The sequence below is a fragment of the Schistocerca nitens genome, chromosome 7 (genome assembly GCF_023898315.1).
Source record: "Schistocerca nitens isolate TAMUIC-IGC-003100 chromosome 7, iqSchNite1.1, whole genome shotgun sequence".
Classification (NCBI taxonomy): Eukaryota; Metazoa; Arthropoda; class Insecta; order Orthoptera; family Acrididae; genus Schistocerca; species Schistocerca nitens.
In genome coordinates this window covers 148,731,433-148,753,968 of record NC_064620.1, presented here as the reverse complement: position 1 = coordinate 148,753,968, position 22,536 = coordinate 148,731,433, and the positions used below count along the sequence as shown (strand labels likewise).

The 22,536-nt window shown below is 39.9% G+C and overlaps 1 protein-coding gene across 6 annotated transcripts in view; it reads right to left on the bottom strand.

Moving 5' to 3' along the window:
• The window catches only part of LOC126194696 (polycomb protein Sfmbt-like), a 316,496-nt gene that overhangs the window by 33,895 nt on the left and 260,065 nt on the right, over positions 1 to 22,536 (bottom strand). For all 6 annotated transcript variants that reach the window (XM_049932916.1, XM_049932915.1, XM_049932921.1 and 3 more), the window contains one exon: positions 13,337 to 13,592. In XM_049932916.1, the coding sequence (XP_049788873.1) occupies positions 13,337 to 13,592 (256 nt within the window). The remainder of the gene's footprint in view (positions 1 to 13,336; positions 13,593 to 22,536) is intronic.

Here is a 22,536-nt window from a genome sequence, read left to right as displayed (position 1 = left end):
ACACTGATAAAACCAACACTATATGTTCTATGTATGTACACCCTAAGCACTTTTATTCATATTTGCTATGTTATTAGATGAGTGATGAGTGTATTATTTTTCACTATAAATTTTATTTCAGTCAATGTTCAAAAAACTGTTTGGTGGCTTTACCAGTCTTGACTGTCTAGTCATAGTCAATAGCCCATAAATATTGCATGGCCAGTGGCTGACTAAAAACATGCTAGGAGTCAACTTTTCATTGTAGAGTGTACTGGAAGATTCCAGCCATCAGCTAAGCAATATTTATGGGCTACTGACAATCACTAGACAATTGAGACCAATATAGCTATTACACAGTTTTGTACACACTGATTGAAATAAACTTTATATTGAAGCATGTTCCAAATTGATGTTCCAGAGTGATGTAATTGGCTGGCACAGCACTTCAAACAGTGTACCTAGCTACTATGTACTGTTTGCCACCTGCCTCCTTATGTGCACATCACTTTAATAAAAACTAAAACAGCAAGAAGAAAACTTCCGACATTGTTAAGAATTCAGGAATCAGTACATAAGGAAAAGCTCTCTAAATTAATTGAAAGGGTCTCTCAAGTGCAGTAGTCAAGCCTTTATTGGAAAGAAAATATTGAAAGTGAAGGGTACTAATTTGTAATATCACTGTCTGCCTGGAGAAATTTGATGCATAATAAAATATAATTCAGTTAAACAGTTTATTTTTTCAAAGATATGATTAATGAAGTTCAAATAAGAATGCACTTACAAAAACAAATATCAAAAAATTGAGGAAGTTTTTTGATGACCGACTGGTAAAATGTGTGTGTTCTGTCTGACAGTCAATCTCTAAGGCATGAAAATTAAGCTTATTGGTATTATTACAAACTATTAAATGAAACTTGTCAAACAAAGGTAATTACCATACATGTAAAAACCTACCATGTAAAAGAAATTGATGTTTGAGACTTAAGCTGAATGCCTGGCCAGTACTTTTAATCAGAATATCAGACTTCCTCATGAAGTTTTCTATCCAGGGAACAACTTCAGCATACTTCATGGAGCAAATGAAACCTCTATTCTACTACTAAGTCTCCCTTACTTTTCCAGATTACAAAAACACTGTCTGTTAATCTATGAAAGACAAGTATCTCTGGCAGACTCTGTATACAGTTCAAAAACTTATAAGGGAATGGTCCAATCTCACATGTTGAAACCTTGCCAAATTCATAACAGTCCAAGAGGCTGTAGAAATATATACCCCTGCCATAGCTGTAGCAGACAGTGCATACGTATAACGGCAGGCATATATCCTTGGTTGATGGCACATCATCAGTAAACAGATAACACAGCACAATGGGGTCATCATAATCTGTAAAGCAAATTTCAGTCTTTGAAGATAGTTTTTCTGACACAGTTGTTCACAGTTACTCGTGAGAGTCATGCACTTTTACTGAAAGAGATTACAACAAGACTCAGTGCTCTGAATTACTAGGGATGAACACTACTGATTTCAGTCCGCCCCCGGCAGCTGAGTGGTCAGCGCGACAGACTGTCAATCCTAAGGGCCCGGGTTCGATTCCCGGCTGGTTCGGAGATTTTCTCCGCTCAGGGACTGGGTGTTGTTTTGTCCTAATCATCATCATTTCATTCCCATCGACGCGCAAGTAGCCGAAGTGGCGTCAAATCGAAAGACTTGCACCAGACGAGCGGTCTACCCGACGGGAGGCCCTCGTTACACGCCATTTATTTATTTATTTATTTTACTACTGATTTCAAGGCTTCTTCAACCTGGTTCACCAGATTCAAGAGATTATATGAAAAGGAAGTAAATGTAGAGAGGAGATGTCATTAATAGGTAATACTATAGAGAAATTTGTAGCTGATGTGAAAACAAAGCTTCCTGTTTTCCCCTAAAATGCTGTGTATAAAGCCAGTCAGTCAGGTTTTGTGCAAGAACTGCAGGCAAACTGTGCTTTATCATTCTGAGCGTAAACAAGACAGAGTCACTTGTACAGTTGATGAATGCTATGACACATTTGTATACAACAATCCCAGTGATAAGTATAAGTAGATTACAGTTTCCTCAGCTTAATATCTGACTTCAGGAGGGGGGGGGGCAAAAAAAAAAAAAAAAAAAAAAAAAAAAAAAAAAAAAAAAAAAAAAACCAGACTGTTTAACGGCAAAAACCTTGTAGTCTGTGTACAATATCTGGAAAAATGTGAGATAATGATTTTCAATATTACATCTGAAACATCTTACCATACGAAGAAAATAGTTTGTTGGTTTTTTTTGGACTCTTGGCCTGGACACAATGATACCACCCAGAACTATTAGTATTACTCAGCATCTCAATAAGGGAGGAGGAAAAAAATTAAATAAATAAATTTAACAGTGTAAAGTATTTTTCAGAAAACTGTCAGACAATATAATTTCTGACAGCTATCTGTCATTTCAGGTTCATCAGCCGAATAGCACTGTTAAACTTCAGTCATTTTTGCATTGTCAAACTGTGCTGCAACATTTTATGAATTTGATGAAGTATGCCTGCATTGGTTATGCAGTACAATACTCAACTGTGGTTCTGTATACATAAAATCAGTAATTGCTGTGAGATGTGCCTGGTGCAAGGAAAATGTTTTTTTTCCATCATCCATCAGACACTTCGCATTCTTGTGACGATTACAGGGAATAAAAAATGAAGTGTTTCATTGTTAGTAAAATATAAATCATTCAAAAATTATCATAACAACTGTGCTACAAGAGTTGTTATAAAATCCGTAACGTCAACAAACTAAATTCCTGATTTATGGAAGTTGTCTGAAATGTATCATCACACAATGCCTTGATTTTTTTTCTGTGGCTAGTCACTTGTGTAAGAAATACATCTGGAATAGTTTAGCTGCCAATATGGTCTGCAAGTTATTAAAAAATTAATGATTTGCGATATGTTTGGTATAATTTAAGAGCTTAAAATTCTCGTTCCATGCACTTTGGACTTTGCACTATGCAGTGCTACATTTTTGTGTCACAGCTGTCGTCTGCTTATTCATTGATCGTACACTGGGAACGAAGAGCTGTACAAATCACTGTTATAAGCAGTTCTTCTTGCAACAAAAGTGAATAGCTTTAACATTACTTTTTAAATACTTGCAGTGTGCCTTAGAACCTAAAATTTCGACAGTCCATTTCTTTCAGTGTATTCTTCCTGTGTGAAAAACATGAGTGTAGGTTTCGACATGTTGGATTGGACCATTCTCTTGTTAGCTACTGCACTTTAAATTGAAATACATTATACTGACTGAGCTTTCAACTGTACATTGTTTTCTTTGAAGATATGTAACAGAAGGATGCACTAGTTTTTTTGTTCAGATCTTTGTATACACAGATTACATGTTTTACATACAAGATTACATACAATACACTTGTATACATTAAGTTGGATAGTTTGTTAAGAGTCATGTTCCATAGTACACACATGAATAAGATGAATACACCCGTGGTGAAAGGGGACTGACCTGAAAAATTGGTCCTGTTAACATTAAATTACACATTTACTGAATAGACAAGAAATGTTTTTGCACTGTTAGTAAGATGTTATTTTCACTTTAGTTCTTTATAATAATTTATTACGTCCTACAGAAGAGAGTCCTGCCAAAAAACCTAACAGCTGCCTGAGAACAAAATCTATTGCTATATTCTGTGACTTCAGTGAGTAAAAGATAATGAGATTATCATAGCATATAGGATTAGACAGTGCACTATTTAGTCTGATAAAGCTAAGTGGGCTTCAAACTTTTAGTTTTATAAAATACAAAGGAAAAGAAGAAAAAAAAGATTAGTCAACTACATGCTTTTTACCTGAAGAGTGTATCATACTAATTTTAATAACAACATAAAAGATAGTTACATTTAACATGGATGCCTAGGCTGTCTAAATGCCTGTGTACGAGCCCAACTTCTCTTCTTTGATCTTCCTGGTCCTTCCGCGAAATGTACGTTGGCCGCAGTACATTCATTCTGCAGTCAGCTTCAAATGCAAGTTCTCTAAATTTTCTCAATAGTGCCACATGAAAATAATGTCCTGTTCCCTCCAGGGAATCCTATTTGAGTTTACAAAGCATCTCCATAATACTTTCTTCCTGACTGAAATTAATAGTTACAAATCTAGCAACACACCTCTTAATTGCTTCAATGTCTTGCTTTAATCTGACCTGGAGGGGATCCCACACAGTCGAATGGTACTCAAGAAAGGAATGCACTGGTGTTCCATATGCAGTCTCCTTTATAGATGAGCCACACTTCTCAAAAACTCTCCCAGTACCTTACATTATTCTCCATTTAGAGGAAGCTGCCACTCATCACACGTACTAGAAATTTTGTCTACATAATCTTGTACCCTCCTACAGTCACTTAAAGATGATACCTTCACATATACCACAGCATCATCGGCAGACACTCATAAATTGCTACTCAGTCTGTCTGACAGATAATTTACATAAATCAAACAAAGGAAAATCCAGGATGAAATTTAACAATATTATGAGAGAAAAGTTGCTACTCACCATATAGTGAAGATGCTGAGTCACAGATAGGGGGGGGGGGGGGGAAGGAGACTTTCACACTTAAAGCTTTTGGCCAATGGCCTTCGTCAACAATAGACACACACACACACACACACACACACACACACACACACACACACACAAACGCAACTCTCACACATGACTGCAGGCTCAGGCAACTGAAACCACACTCATCACAGTGTGGTTTCAGATGCCTGAGACTGCAGGTGTGTGTGTGTGTGTGTGTGTGTGTGTGTGTGTGTGTGTGTGTGTGTATTGTTGACAAATGCCAATGGCGAAAAGCTTTAAGCGTGAAAGTCTTTTTGTTGTGCCTATCTGCGACTCAGCATCTCCGCTATATGGTGAGTAGCATCTCATATGATAATTTACATATACAGATAATAAGAGCATGTCCTCTCACGCTTCCCTGTGACACTCCTGATGATACCCTTGTCTCTGATGAACACTCGCCATTGACGAGAATGTACTGGGTTGTATTACTTGAAAAGTCTTCAAGCCACTCATGCATCTGGGAATCTAATATGTATATTCTCGGACCTTCATCACAGTCTGCTGTGGGGCACCATGGCAAACACTTTCTGGAAATCTAGGAATATGGTAGGGGTAAAACTCAATGGGACTCGGGGCAAGCAAGGCTAGCAACCTGCTTCCCTGGTACTTTAAATATGATGCTGGCAACAATCAGAGCAAAATGCCTCGGACCTTTGGAGGTGACGGAGTCCCACCTCTAACTGACAAACCAGGGACTCCTAAGATACGACTTGGCAAACAAATGGTAATGAGATGGGGAGCCATTAATATCAATGGGGGCTACTCTGGGAAGAAGGTAGAGCTGGCAGAGGCTGCAAGTAAGATGGGGCTGGACGTTTTAGCTGTTGGTGACATTCGGGTCAGGGGTGAGAAAGAAGAGGAGGTGGGAGAATACAAGGTCTACCTGTCAGGAGTCAAAGCAGGAGTAGCACAATGGGGTGTAGGGCTTTACATCAGGAAAGAAATGGAACCCAGCGTAGTTGCAGTAAGGTATGTAAACAAACGACTGATGTGGATAGATTTGACAGTGTCTAGCAAGAAAATTAGGATTGTGTCAGTATATTCGCATTGTGAAGGGACAGATAAAGATAAGATGGATAGTTTTTAGGAGGCACTCAGTGATGTAGTTGTTAAGAGTAAAGGACAAGGACAGTGTTCTGCTCATGGGTGATTTTAATGCCAGGATTGGAAATCGAACAGAAGGGAATGAAAAGGTTATGGGTAAATTTGGAGAGGATATGGAGGCCAACAGGAACGGGAAACAACTCTTGGATTTCTGTGCCAGTATGGGCTTAGTAATCGCAAACTCCTTTTTTAAACATAAGAACATTCACCGGTATACTTAGGAAGAGAGGGGAACCAGATCTGTCATTGACGATATAATAACAGATCAGGAATTCAGGAAGGCTGTGAGGGATACACGTGTATTCAGGGGATTCTTTGATGACACTGATCATTATTTAATCTGCAGTGAAATTGGGATTGTGAGGCAGAAAGTGCAGGAGGTCAGCTCCATATGTAGGAGGATAAGAGTGGAGAAACTTCAGGGTAAGGAAATCAGGCACAAGTACATAACAGCGATCTCAGAAAGGTACCAGTTAGTTGAATGTAGTCGAGTACAGTCATTGGAAAAGGAATGGACAAGGTACAGGGACACAGTACTAGAAGTGGCTAAAGAATGTCTTGGAACGGTAGTGTGTAAAAGTAGGATGAAGCAAACAGCTTGGTGGAATGACACAGTCAAGGCAACCTGTAAAAGGAAAAAGAAGGTCTATCAAAAATGGCTACATACTAGAACTCAGGTAGACAGAGAAAGTTATTTTGAAGAAAGAAACAAAGCCAAACAGATAATTGCAGCATCCAAGAAGAAATCTTGGGAAGACTTTGGAAATAGGTTGGAGACTATGGGTCAAGCTGCTGGAAAACCATTCTGGATTGTAATTAGCAGTCTTCGAAAGGGAGGTAAGAAGGAAATGACAAGTATTTTGGACAGGTCAGGAAAACTGCTGGTGAATCCTGTGGATGCCTTGGGCTGATGGAGAGAATATTTTGAAGAGTTGCTCAATGTAGGTGAGAATACGATCAGCAATGTTTCAGATTTCGAGGTAGAATGGGATAGGTATGATGATGGAAATAGGATCACATTTGAGGAAGTGGAGAAAATGGTCAATAGATTGCAGTGCAATAAAGCAGCTGGGGTGGATGAAATTAAGTCGGAACTCATCAAATACAGTGGAATGTCAGGAATTAAATGGCTACACAGGATAATTGAAATGGCATGGGAGTCGGGACAAGTTCCACCAGACTGGACAAAAGCAGTAATCACACTAATCTTTAAACATGGAAACAGAAAAGATTGTAACAACTACAGAGGTATCTCTTTAATCAGTGTTGTGGGTAAAATCTTCTCAGGTATTGTTGAAAGGAAAGTGCGAGTATTAGTTGAGGACAAATTGGATGAAAATCAGTGTGGGTTTAGGCCTCTTAGAGGTTGCCAGGACCAGATCTTTAGCTTACGGCAAATAATGGAGAAGTGTTATGAGTGGAAGAGGGAATTGTATCTATGCTTTATAGATCTAGAAAAGGCATATGACCGGGTTCCTAGGAGGAAGTCATTGTCTGTTCTACGAGATTATGGAATAGGAGGCAAACTTTTGCAAGCAATTAAAGGTCTTTACATGGATAGTCAGGCAGCAGTTAGAATTGACGGTAAATTGAGTTCATGGTTCAGAGTAGTTTCAAGAGTAAGACAAGGCTGCAACCTGTCTCCACTGTTGTTCATATTATTTATGGATCATATGTTGAAAACAATAGACTGGCTGGGTGAGATCAAGATATGTGAACACAAAATAAGCAGTCCTGCATATGCGGATGACTTAGTTGTGATGGCAGATTCGATTGAAAGTTTGCAAAGTAATATTTCAGAGCTAGATCAGAAATGTAAGGACTATGGTATGAAGATTAGCATCTCCAAAATGAAAGTAATGTCAGTGGGAAAGAAATATAAACGGATTGAGTGCCAAATAGGAGGAACAAAGTTAGAACAGGTGGACAGTTTCAAGTACTTAGGATGTATATTCTCACAGGATGGCAACATAGTGAAAGAACTGGAAGCGAGGTGTAGCAAAGCTAATGCAGTGAGCGTTCAGCTACGATCTTCTCTCTTCTGCAAGAAGGAAGTTAGTACCAAGACTAAGTTATCTGTGCACCGTTCAATCTTCCGACCAACTTTGTTGTATGGGAGCGAAAGCTGGGTGGATTCAGGTTACCTTATCAACAAGGTTGAGGTTACGGATATGAAAGTAGCTAGGATGATTGCAGGTACTAGTAGATGGGAACAATGGCAGGAGGGCGTCCACAATGAGGAAATCAAAGAAAAACTGGGAATGAACTCTATAGATGTAGCAGTCAGGGCGAACAGGCTTAGATGGTGGGGTCATGTTACACGCATGGGAGAAGCAAGGTTACCCAAGAGACTCATGGGTTCAGCAGTAGAGGGTAGGAGGAGTCGGGGCAGACCAAGGAGAAGGTACCTGGATTTGGTTAAGAATGATTTTGAAGTAATAGGTTTAACAACAGAAGAGGCACCAATGTTAGCACTGAATAGGGGATCATGGAGGAATTTTATAAGGGGGCTATGCTCCAGACTGAACGCTGAAAGGCATAATCAGTCTTAAATGATGATGATGATGATGATGATGATGATGATGATGGTGGTGGTGGTGGTATCTGCCTGTTGCCCTCCATTCATGATTTGTGGGACATGTGAGAAAAAGGCAAGCTGAGTTTTGAATGAGTGATGCTTTCTAAAACTGGGCTGATTTCTGTCCCCTGGAAATTAGTTACATTTGAACTCAGAATGTGTTTCAGAAGACTGCTGCAAACTGATGTTAAGGATATTGGTCTGTAATTATACAGGCCTATTATTTTATCTTTCTTATATACAGGAGTTATCTGCACTTTTTCCAGTCACTTTGGACTTAGCACGGAGTGAGAGATTTGCAATAAATGCAAGCAGATTAAGGGAACAACCCCGTACCATACTATCTGTGAAACTGAACTGATATTCCAATTCTTTCAGTTGCATCCCTACGCTGGGGATGCCTATTACTATGTCCTCCACATGGGAGTCTGTGTGACAGGCAAACGTTGGCACATTTATATGAACCTACTGCATGTATTTCTTAAATGCAAAATTTAAAACTTCAACTTTCTTTTGCTGTTTTCTACTGTCACTCCAGACTGGTTGGTGAGTGACTGGATAGAAGCCTTCAATCAACTTACCGATTTTCCTAAGGACCAGAATTTTATGAAGTTCTTAGCAAGATCTCTTGCCAAGGCATGAAGGTGGAAGTTTTTGTATGCTTCATATACTGAAACTTCTACAGATGCATGAATGTCTACTAATTTTAGCCAGTTGTCATCTGTGCATTGTTTTTTGGGTGGGTGGTTTGGGTGGTTTTGGGGAGGAGACCAGACAGCAAGGTCATTGGTCTCATTGGATTAGGGAAGGATGGGGAAGGAAGTCGGCCGTGCCCTTTCAAAGGAACCATCCCAGTATATGCCTGGAGCGATTTAGGGAAATCACGGAAAACCTAAATCAGGATGGCCAAACGCGGGATTGAACCGTCGTCCTCCCGAATGCGAGTCCAGTGTGCTAGTCACTGCGCCACCTCACTCGGTATTGTTTTTTGAACCAAGACTGCCACAGTCTCTGCTTTCTCCACATTTTCTGAATTTTATTAGTAAACCACAGTGGTTCTTTCCCATCCTTAATCCATTTACTCACTACATACTTATCCATGGTGTAATTTACTGTTCTAAACTTTGCCCATAATTCTATGTTTGTCATACTGGAGCTAAAGGATGTTAATTCATTGTCTAAGTGGGATGATAACTACTTAGCTGCCTTTTCTAGCACAAATGTTCTTCTAGCAGTCTTGATGGATTTATTAACTTTAGTAACTGTAGTTGCTATGATATCATCGTGATCACTAATCACTGTCTCTATACTGACACTGTCAGTAAGACCAGGCATGTTTATAGATACAAGGTCTAAAATATTTTCTTTTCATTGGGGTTATCTAACTAGCTGGTCAAGACTGTTTTTGGAAAATTTGTTCACAAGTACTTCGCAAAACTCTCTGTTCGTACAATCTGCAGTGAATCCTTAAGACATTCCTGTCTACACTTGGTAGATTTAAGTCACCTCCAACTAATACTGCATAATCTGGATATTTCTGCACTACTGAGCATAGACATCCTTTGAAAGATTTTACAACTTTTACAGTGCAATTGGTGGCTGGTAAGAATGTCCAGTAATTAACTTTAGTTCATCTAGGTCTGCTACTCACATCCAAGTAACTTCACAGTCTGACTTAATTTTGATCTCAATAGCCACATTTTTGTTGACAACAATGGATACTCCCCCTCTTATGGTATCTGGTAAGTACTTTCAATGAATGTTTCATGTCTTGCTAAATATTTCTGATCTTTCTACTTTCAGTTTCAGCCAGCTCACAGTTCCAACAATAATTTGAACACAATGACTTTCCTGAATGGCAGTAAATTCAGGAATTTTGTTACAAATACCTCAACTATTTACTGTTAAAACTGTGACAGTCAATGTGTATTTACCTTTTACATGGTCTTGCTTTGCTTCTGATTAAATGATGTTTGAGGCTGACTGCAGAACAATTCTACTGTTGCCAACATAAATTTCATGAAAGGACCAAGAAGATAAGATTAGGGCATGTATGGAGGCATACAGACAGTTATTTTTCCCTTACTCTATTTGGGAGTCAAACAGGAAAGGAAATGACTAGTAGTGGTACAGGGTACTCTCAGACATGCACCTTATAGGGGCTTGTGCAGTATGTATGTAGATTGTAGCTGTAGATGTAGAGCAGAGGACCTCAAACTACTGCCTAAAAAGGTGCACTCCACAAGTATTCTGCTACACAAGTAGCTGTTCCCTTTGTGTAGTGCACCCCTGACCCATCAACGGGAGTCCTACTACTCTCCACCCCGTAACACAAGTCCAGAAATCTGCAGCCAAAACTGCCACAGGAACCAGAAAACCTTATTTCCAGCCTGCTGCTCATCTCAACAATACATGCATCTTATTTGATAAAGATTTTTCTTGATACCTTGTATTTATATTAATTACTTTTATATTAATCCATTTCTCCAGACATGTGCTGCCCATATTTAAATTACAGTTGATGCTGGCATAGGTGATCTCCCTCACCATATTGCTGAATGAGGAATATTTCGTCTGCAACTCTTCCTGCCCCTGCAATTAGCTGTTCACCCGATACCCGATCTACACAATATTCTTTTCCTTGTCCGCCCCTATGCCACCTACCAGTCCACCATACCATGGACCACGCCTCTATGCCCAAGTCCAAGACCTGTCCCATACATTCACCTTTTGCTACCTATTCCAGCACTGCCATTGGCTTTTCCTCTTTTCCTACTCCTTCAAACGCAGGGCTACAGCCACATTACATACCAACTTTACTGTAAACACTATGCTGCACTTATGACCACAAGCAATCTGTCTAATCATATGAAAAATCGCTGCCAAATTGTACTTACAAACCATACTGTGTAGCCTATTACATACACACAAAAGAAATTCCACTACTTGTGTTAATAAGGAACTGCTTGTCACAAGTATTAGGGGACAACTGTTTTAAAACTTCTGTGCCTACTATTTACACTTCATCAAAATCAGTTGAATTATTGGTCTCGCATGAGCAGTATATATATGTTCTTGTGCTTTGATAAAAATGTTGCATCTGATGTCTGACACAGAAGGGCAACACTGATGCTGCAAATTTATGTACTTACTAAACACGCTGAATTACTGATGGTTCACCTTCAAGAAAGGATTCATACAAATATATCTTTCATTTTCTAGTCCCTATTACAATCTGTGTTGTAAAAGAGATTCTGTCATAGCACTAATGTGTGCTTTTAACCAATGGTTAGAAAAGAACAGTATGCAGTGGTGGTTGTGTATTGTGCAATGATAAAACCCATACTGTCCACAGGCCACACAACATGAAACACAGATCAACTCAACACTGGAGCACAATTTCAGGTCTGGATATATTTGCTGTGCAATACTGTCTGATGCAGGCAGGACCTGTGATATACACGTCATTGATTCCTCATCCATTGATAGGCACAATAAGAGGCAAACTGTGGCGTTTTCAGAAAAAGTCTGCTTCAACTTGAACTACACTGACAGCTCTACACATTACACATCATCAAAGTGATCGTAATCTGGCAGCCTGCATTGTTACACAACATAGTCAACAAAGAGTGAATTTTGTGCTATGGGAAACTATTGAATACAACATGTGATCTCAAATTCTTGCTCCGGGCAATCTGCAAAGCTTACTGCTGCTGAGGCAAGATTTAGAAATCCCATCTTCAGGCAACTCCACATTCCATGTTTCAGCCTGCCAACACAGCCACATGTGATGAGAAATATGGAAGTTTTCTTTCTCAAACAACAACAGGAACCAGTGCTTTCTTGGACTGCACATTCACTTGAGAGGTCAAATATGCCTAGAATGGGATTACTCAGGAACTAGTTTGGCGGAGTTCTTGAGTAACAAAATTTGAAAATTCATCCACTCACATACAAACAACATGAGGGAACATTCCTCAGGACTTCATCCAGTCCCACTAAAATTCCATTCCATGATATTCAAAGGTGTGTACTGCTGGATGTGGGGGTTTCACACCATGCTGAATTCTCATAATCAGCAATCAAGTATAGTTCTTTGATATTAATAATTGGCTGTTTTTGCATACCTAGTACGTGACAGAAATCTCATTCCAGTCACAAATATCCTCCTTGGTACTACAATTTTCACCAACAGTGTGTGTTTCCTTGGAACAAATAAATCTGTACAAGTTAAAAAGTATCCTCTTTTAAAGCACAGACATTCTTCTGCAGACTGACACCTGGAATCTACTTTTTTAAACTAATTTCTTACTCAGAAAAAAGTCTGGGGGGGGGGGGGTGGAGGTGGAAAGGTGTAAGATGGAATAAATTAGTTAATTCTACAACAAAAGTACAAAGCTTAATTGCATAACACAGGAAGAAAAACTATAGTATGTCCATATTATGAGGTAATACAAACTAAAGAACACACTAAACATTTGGATTATAATTATCCACACAATTTCTCCAGTCACCTTTTGTGCTTTAAAATCTTTCAAACTGCAATTATCTTCCTATAACTGGTACTTAATGGCAGCAATTTTGTGTGTGTGTGTGTGTGTGTGTGTGTGTGTGTGTGTGAGAGAGAGAGAGAGAGAGAGAGAGAGATAGAGAGAAAAGAGATGGGAGGGGAGGAGGAGGAGGAGGAGGAGGAGGAGGAGGAGGAGAAAAGCCACTGAAAGCATAGCATTGCCAATTGAATACTAGTTCACTTCTTACAAGTAATTTGGAAGAAGTACATGCCTCCAACATTGCTGAGGTAGGAAATCTAGTCTTTGTACATGCAATTGATAGCTGTCCCAAATAACCCATTCAAGGTGGTTTGACAATTTGTTCTCTGCAATGTTTGATCAAGCAGCACATCACTTGGTGCACACATTCCTATCAGCAAGACAATTATTGAGATTGCTATTAGCATATTACTTTTGTTTTACAAGTTTTCTACAAGACAAGAATTCCTAGAACACCTTAATAAAATTTTACCTGTGGCAGCATTTGCCTTCGGAGTCACCCGTGGACCTTCCAATTTCTGTCCAACTAACTCGCACCACCCTACAGGATAGACATCAGGACTTTCACAATCCAGCCATTGGTCATACTCCTCTTCCCAACCATCGAAATGTACCTTCAATAAGCGACCCACAACACGTGATACTGTTCCAACACACACCAGTCTTGGGTCCATAAGGTCTGCAGCTTCAAGACGCATTCCCACTACAAAGCCATGAGCAGGAACTTCCTATAAATGAAAATCAACTTCAAATTAAAATCAGAAGAATGTATAAGAAGTACTGCAACAGACTGTTATAAAAACTTTAAGATAATGAAAGATGTAAAAGCCTATAGAATCATTTAACAACTGCAACTACTTGGCTAGTAATAATAAAATGAAGAAATTGTTCGGTGGTAGTAGGCTAATAGCTAGTTGCAACACTCATCTGTCAAGAATACAAGTGGATTGGATGCACTGTGACTATATACCTTACTTTTCTACATGATTCATATTTTGCTATATCATTTTCTATACTCCATTCCCTCTTTCCTTGAGATATATAAAACTGCATCTTTCATTGCAAAACAATTACAGCACCATGTTACTTTGTTGTAAATATTCACAACTAGCTGAAAAAGACCCACTTCGCTCGGTCTTTGTTTTCATTTGTTTTCTTACAACATTCCAGATCACCCGAGAGCATAGTAAAAAAAAAAAAATTATATATATACCAGAAAATTGTTAGTATGCCACATTAAAATAATCAAAAATACTCTGAAGTACACTTAAATCCAAGTACTATGTCATTCACTAATTCACTTCTTCACAGAATATCAAGAATATTCATAAAAATGTCCAGAATTATAACAACCACTTCACTGAATTAATGTGCACTAATCAATGTTCACACTCTCCAATTGGTCTTTTGCCGGCTCGAATCACAACTTTATACTGGATACTATCTGATCAAGTACTGTTTTGAATATGCGAACCAACTGACTATACTTATGTAAAATCCTCAGTACTTTTCCAATGAATTTCTATCTCAGTACACTCTTATTTGAGATGCAGACAAGCACAACAAAAAGACTGCTATAAATTTAAGCTTTCGGTTAAAAGGCATACTTCCGAAATAGAAAACAAACACACACATTTAAACAAGCACAACTGGCACACACCTAAGAGGGTAGGTATGGGGGAAGATGTACTGCTGTTTGTGGGAGCATGCAGGGATGTTGTGGGGATAGGGTGGGAATGCACAAATGGGTTGTTGGGGGGGGGGGGGACTGGAAAATGAGAGAAGTATGGAACGGGGAAAAAGAACAGTGGTTGCTTTAGCGGGATATATAGCGGTGAAGTTCTGGAGTGGGAGCAGGGAATGGGATAGGTAGATGGAGGAGAGGAACTAGTAGAGGGTGAGGTGAGTGGGTTTATGGGAATGTAGATATATTGCAGGGATAGTTCACAACAGCGTAATTCAGAAAAGCTGGTGGTAGGAAGGATCCAGATGGCACAGGAATTGAACTGAAGCACATCCTGTTTGGCAGCATGTTTAGCAACTGGGTGGTCCAGCAGTTTCTTGGCCACAGTGTGCAGGTGGCCATTCATGTGGGTAGACATCTTGTTAGTTGTCTTGCCCACATAGAAAGCAGCACAGTGGTAGCAGCTTAGTTTGTAGATCAAATAGCTGATTTCATAGACAGCGCTGTCTTTGACAGGACAGGAGAGGCCTGGGACCTGGTGATGGGAAGAAGTATGGGGCAGGTCTTGCATTTAGATCTATTGCAGGGATATGACACATGAAGCAAGGGATTGGGAGCATGGGCAGAGTAGGGATAGGCAAGGATTTTGTTAGGTTTGGTGGGTGCCGGAATACTGCTATGGGATGGGTGAGAAGGATAGTGGGTACAGTGTGTATACATGGACAAGGAAAAAAAATTCCCAGATTTCCCAGTTGAAAACACACTTTCTCCTGGGTGAACATACATTTTTCCCGTGTTAAGTGATAGTAACTTTTCCTCGGCACTGTAAAACTTATCAGTCCTTTGGATGTTTATAGTTTTATACGCCGACGTAGAATTTCCCGGCACTTTAGAAAACGAAACTCGGAGGGAGGGGAACACATTCTGGAAAGACCTTTGATGTGCAGTAACATATACACTACATATTTTCGTGTTACGAAGGCATAAATTCGAATTCCACCAAACACCGCATATTACTTTCCAAAGCATTGAAATCGAGATTGTGAAGCGCTTTTGTAAGCCAATCACATTTCAAGACACATGATTTCGCCAGCTGATGACAGCACAGGACACATGATGAAGTCAGCCGATAGCAAGATCACTCTTAAATAGCACAAACAGACAAATAGGAAAAGTTAATGGTTTAAATTAATATACATAGTGTTGCTACAAGAAAAACAAAGCTTTCACATATAATCGTGGTCTCGAAGATTAATAAGCTGCACGAGAAGCTAAGCTTCCACATATAATGTTTATCTTCCTTGCGCATTTAAGACGTATCACACAAACGTGCCAGTAAAATTTGTAGTAACGACGTAAATGTCTGATCTTCTGGGCTCAAAACTCCTCTAGATGGTCATCCTCAAAGAGTTGATTTTTAATTGAGAGTCAAATGCTCTGTGATTTAAGAAATTCATCGTACATTCTCGCACATAGTTCATCTTGAGTAAAAGGAAATTTACTTTGAAAGTAACACTTTTCTAACCACCATTCGCAATATTTTCCAGTGACTTGTTAGAAACTGATCCATTTCAGCAATTGCCAGAGAGTGCCAGATAAAAGGCGCCACTGCTCTTGTGCAGCTACGATGACGCAGGAAGCTCGTATGTTCTTACGTGTAAAACATTAAAAGATCTTGCACTATGTCACAAACGAAACAAGACACCAGAGGATACTTCAAGAGCATCGGAATTTCGTGAACCATACTAAAATGCATAATTCGTCTTAAAGTGCACATCTGTATGTCCAGATTCGGATGTAAATTTTCTTGAGTACCAATACTGTATTATCTCATGTTTGGTTCTTTATTATGGCATAATGCCATGCGAGCTAGAAGATGGAAAACGTGCACTTGAAATGCAGCGAACAGTTGAAACTAGCCAATAGTAGGAAATTAAACACTTCGTTTCAAATAAATTGACTGCCTCAGCGCTAAAGATTAACAAAAGCCATATCTTTTTAGCAAACCGACAAAAATAACTTTATTGTTCTGCAAGGCGATTAATGCTTGACTGTCAGAAAGGTGGAAATAAAACCTGAAACTAATAACATATTTTAGCCTTCCGTAACTATGCGAACGTATTTTAGTTCATTTGATAGCTCCCGGCCACACAAATCTGTTTTGTTTTCACATATAATGGGTATTCTGCACATGACCCGTATTTTTGTTTAGTGATTTTGCTGTTTCCTTTAATTTACTGCTCTCACTGGCTCAATGACCTGGGGTCCGTCTTTTAATACGAGGCCACTTTGGCGACTGCGAGCGTCATGAAGTTCTGTTGCAAAAATTTGATCTCCTGGTGTTCAGCGTGAATAAACTTTATGCAGCCGGAATCATAACACGTGGCAATTGACGAATGTTACATGATGTTGCGACTTGCAGTCATATGGACCTTTCTTTATATGCCGTGTGTTAACTAACGTCATTCGCTTCCATGGTTACGAAATGAGCTGATGACATGATGTCGCTGTGTTGTGAGAGCACGCGCACCGCGGGCACTTACAAACTGCCAGATGCCGCGAGACGTTGACTCAGCGTGTAACGTCATCCACGCTGCTCATGCTGTCTCGCCCTACAGCTGACACGCAGCAAACATTCGCAACCGACACCGTGGTGTAATATACTAGTTGGCAGTAGGTGTTAGTTCGGTTTCGCGGCCCGGTGGCTCTATTTGGGTATGAAGCACAAGCCGCACTACCACAGGTCAATTTTAGATTGATTAGTTCCTGCACGGCCTTAAAGTACAGAATTCACATTTCTAATGTTTTCTCCTCTATTAGTAATGTGATTGCATGTAGCTAAATTTCTATCCCTATGATTTCCACTTCTTCTGCCTATATATATATAAAGTCTTTGTTTGATTTATGGGATAATATTGTCGAACGTTTCGCTTCTTGTTTCTAAACTATATCCATTAAGCACTTAATCCATTTATGTTTAAATATGAAGCATATAACTACTCGACTTAATCCCATTTCGTCAAATGACACTGTCTCATATTAAGGACACACATTCACCATTTGCGCTATTTCGTAGTTGTAGAAAAGTTTCTTCTTGAGTGCTTACATGTTCCAATATCTGTATATTATAGATTACAGGAAAGAGAGGCAATTACCAAGCCCGTGTTGGTTTCAACATTTTGTTTCTGCGGAGATAGCTGTGACATGTCAAAGCTGCTCTCCAGCTTGTTAATGTAAATAGGTGCAGGTATTCCTACCAATAGTTAACTGGCTTGGTCCTTTGCTGTTGGAGAGTATCAGTGAAAATTACACTAATTATTATTACTGTTACTATTATTTTATTAAAATCATGTTGGTAATCATCATGAAGATCTAAAACTGATCTATAGAATTGTCAGTCGGAATTTGCTTGTACAGATTATTTTTTTACAATAATCTTGACGAGTGTAGCAGGCTTCTGTCAAGTCACTTGTTGACCAGTCTGGTGTTGCAGTAGAATACAGCAAAAGGAAAGAAGTTTTCTTAATCATGAAATTTAAATCATTCACAAAGAAGCATTGTACAAACATACTATCGCACTGGCTCCATTATGGAGGACATGGTAACTGTGGCTTTCAAAAATGATTGGCACTTCAAAATTTTTGTGTTCACAGAAACCATTTAATGAATAAACGAGTTCAGAATATATTATAGGTATTCCCCGCCAATGTGTGTGCATTTTTGGCATTATAGTGGCAGCTTATGTATTTGTGTCTCATACCATTCTTTGGGGGTGTCCCGGCGGCGCTGATGTACAACTGCGTGAAGTTCATTGGTGGTGTTGAATATTCGTTTTACCCCAAAAGTGCAGTCACTAAGAGCCAGATTCACGAATATGGAAGACGTGTCACCTCTGTAAATGTTAGTTCACTCACGGTGGGAATGGTCTCTATTGACTGACATGTGGTCACGCATTCTCATATTGAAGTAGAACGCCACAGTTCCGTAATCCGTGGCAGTTGAATGTGTCAGCGGAGTTGGTGCAGTGAACTACATTATTGATTATTGTTGAAAATTGTATTGGAAGGAAGCCAGTCCATCAGCAGTACACCTTCCTGATCCTAGAACAGTTATTTGTTTGTGTATGAATTGCCCCAGCCGTGACTTCTTGGGACCCAGTATGTCTCCAGTCGATAGACTGGTCTTTGTTTCCTGGAGTCTAGTGGAGGCACCACGATTCATCGACGGTGACTGACCCTTAAAGAACTCCACTGGATCCGTACTGTACTTGTGCACCAACTGTTGGCATTGCTTCACACTTCTGTTTCTGCTCAGTGATGAGGGAGTGGGGCACCCATTGTGCACGCACTGTCATCGTCTTCAGATCCTCACGGATGATGATATAGAGGGTACCCTGTGACAGAACTGTTGCCCTCCTTTATTCATCAAACGTGACTCACCTGTGCTCCATTATCAAGTCATCGACACACGGGGCATTGCTCGGTTTGTGTGCATTGCTGGACGGCCAGTGCTTTTGCATTTGTCCGCACAGTCCGTGCCCTCTCTGATGCCCGACGTGACGCTGTTTCCCCACATACGGTCACTAACCTCTTGCGGCTATCAGAAGCGGTCACTCCTATCCTTCAGAGAAACCACACTGTCCACTGTTTTGTCGCACTTGCCTGCTTCCGTATAGTATTCTGAATGTCCACCAGTGTAGTTGCAAGTCACCGACAGGGGTATTGTGAATCAGTCTTGAACAAAGTAATTGCTAGATGTCCCGGGCATGTAAAAGGTAGAAAGAGGTAGAGAACAACTAAGTTGCCTATTTGGTTGTACAGAGAATACTTTACAGTATTGGCCCCTTATGTGGATTGCATTTATCACGAATCTCTGGCCCAGTGAAAAGTCCCAAGCAACTGGAAAAAAGCCCAGGTGACTACCAGATGCAAGAGGGCAAAAGAACAAATGGCTCAAATGGCTCTGAGTACTATGGGACTTAATATCTGTGGCCATCAGTCCCCTAGAACTTAGAACTACTTAAACCTAACTAAGCTAAGGACATCAGACACATCCATGCCCGAGGTAGGATTCGAACCTGCGACCGTAGCAGTCGTGCGGTTCCGGACTGTGCGCCTAGAACCGCTAGACCACCGCGGCCGGCGGCAAAAGAACAGACTGGCAAATTTACAAACCAATATCCTTAACATTTTTTGTTGCAGAGTTCTTGAATATACTCTTAATTGGAATACAATAAATTTCCTGTAGATGGAAAAGTTTGTGTAGAAATCGGCCCACAATTTGGAAAGCGTCACTCACGCAAAAATCAGTTTGTCCTTTTCTCACAAAATACGCAGCAAACTATGGATGAAGGGCAAGGGAAGTCCATATTCCTAGAGTTCTGGAAAGTGTTTAACACAGTGTCAGACTGCAGACTGTTAATGGAAACCCAAGCATACGGATTAAGTTCCCAGGTATTTGAGTGGCTCGAAGATTCTTAAGTAATGAAACCCAGTACGTTGTCCTCGATGGCTTATGCCCTACTTCGTTTTATTGAGATAATTTTAGGAAAGTGTAGCCCATTTATAAAGGAGACCGTGTATAGAGTACAAGTGCGACCCATTCTAGTGTACTGTTAGAGTGTTGGACCGCACAAGGGAAGATTAAAAGAAGAAATCAAAGCAATTCAGAGGTGGGTTGCTAGATTTGTTACCGGTAGGTTTGATAATCCCACGAGTATTACGGAAGTGCTAACTGGAATTACAATCCCAGGAGGCAAGGATTGAGACTTTTTTAGAAAATAGGCAATTGCGGCTGGCTGTACATTTCGTGTAAGGACCTTGAAGGTAAAGTAAGAGATTAGGGCTTGTGTGGTGGAATATAGCCAGTCGTTGTTCACTCGCTCTATTTGCTAGTGGAACAGGAAAGTAAACAACTAATAGTGGTTTAACCCTTTATTTGGCAAATGATGAAAATAAAAACAAATTTTTTTCAGTGCTTATATTTATTTATTATGCTTAAAGAAATACAATTCAGTCAGTTTTAGACGTTTTTGATAAAAATTATGAAATGTTTACAAGCAACATTGCCACCAGTAGACCACATTTATATGTATATGATAGAAAAAAAGTGTTTGCCAATAACCTCGAGCAAAAGGTTTCCTGTACGTGAATAATTTAATTTATAAACACATGTATTCATTCCTGCTGTGTAATAGAACTGTTTCATTTTCCCTTCTAGTTCTTGCAGTGGAATTTTTGGAAACAGTTCCTCTTTGGAACGAAGGACAATACTAGACTGCATTTTGAACACATGACTGTGGAAAATCCAGATGGACAATAACGACGACGACGTTTGGGACCGTATACAGGTTAATGCTCCGTATTATCAAATCAGACATCTTGTGTAACAGTCGGAGCTATTGGCTTCCTCCTCTTCTTTGGTGGTGGTGTTATGTCCATTGAGGGCCTTCCTACTTTCCTTTTCCCTGAAAACATCAAACCATTGGCAATATCTGCCCTGAATGACTTCAGTGAGGTCTTCTTGTCCCGAGATTCTCTTCGAAATACCAGCCAGGCATTTACAGCACTCAGATCTAGCATAAATCCAAACAATCTCATGTACCAACACCCAGTTTTCATTGGTAGTCTGTAGAGCTCTATCAGCATACCAGCAAGATCAACTCCTCCCATATGCTTGTTGTAGTGACGTACAATACTGGGACAGGGCACATCAATTCTTCTTTTTTCATTGCTGTCCCATTATTTTACTGTTGAGTGGTTGGACACCAAAAAAATGAGCTTGCACATGTCACGATTTTATTGTTTTGAATATCCGCCATAAGCATATGTAATATACTAATGGCACATGTCCCAACTATGGGGAATGTTGCTCACAGGCAACATAAAAGTTTTATACTATTTACGTAATTCAAAACAATATTAGATTGGAATATTTCTGCAGTAAACTCACCTCCGGGTATTTCTTGAAGAAAATCTGATAAGATTACTGCCAATTTATTGAAATCCACTCTTTCAGAACCAAAATAAGACACCCCTGTTGCTCACAGGAGATCTCTGTAACACCACTACACAACTGCCATCTCGTGTGGGAAACAGCTACAGCTAGACTGCTCTGTGCATAGCCCCGGATCTATGACATCTCCGAACCAGGCCAATATTAGATAGTGGCGCCCAGCCACACATCCGTAGCCAGAAGCGGGAGAAGGTACTACTCATACGCGACTCAACTGCGCATGCACAAAAGCCCACCCGCAACTGCTCAAACGTGTCAAGTCACGCTCATCGGAAGCAATTTGTTGTTAGGAAGCACTGCATCGTCTTCCTGAAGCCTTTGACACACTTTGCTGTTGGCAGACGCTTGTATGGGCACTATGATTTGCTGTTGTATATGGCGCATTTCCTTTGCAACTTAAGTTTTTTTTTTCCTCTCTCTCGTGCACGTTTTGTTGCTGCAGTATTATTCTGCATAAGCGGGATACAGTAATATCCTTTGTTGGAGTATTGATTCTTACCAGTCAAAATCACAAAAATTTAACTGAAAACTAAAACAATGACAGATTCCCGGAATTTTAAAAAATTCCCGTGTTTTTCCCGGATGAAAAAATTCCCGGATCGTAGACACCCTGGGGTAGAATATTCCTCATTTTAGGGCACAATGAGAGGTAGTGCATAACAAGACGTGGAGCATGACAAGAGGTAGGACATGACAAGAGGAGATGGAGAATGTGATTCAGTTGCTCCAGTCATGGGTGGTATTGAGTCCCAAGACAAGTGTCCCTTTGTGGCTACACACTGGATATACAGGATTGTAGAAGGTGGGTGTAGAGAGAAGGCACAGGAGGTCTGTCTCGAACACTGTCGGGATTATAATTTCGGTCAGTGAAGGCGTCAATGAAATCCTTGTTATATTTGGAAAGAGACTGCTCATCACTACAGATGCAATAACCACAAGTGGCTAGGCTGTATGGAAGGAACTTCTTTGTATGG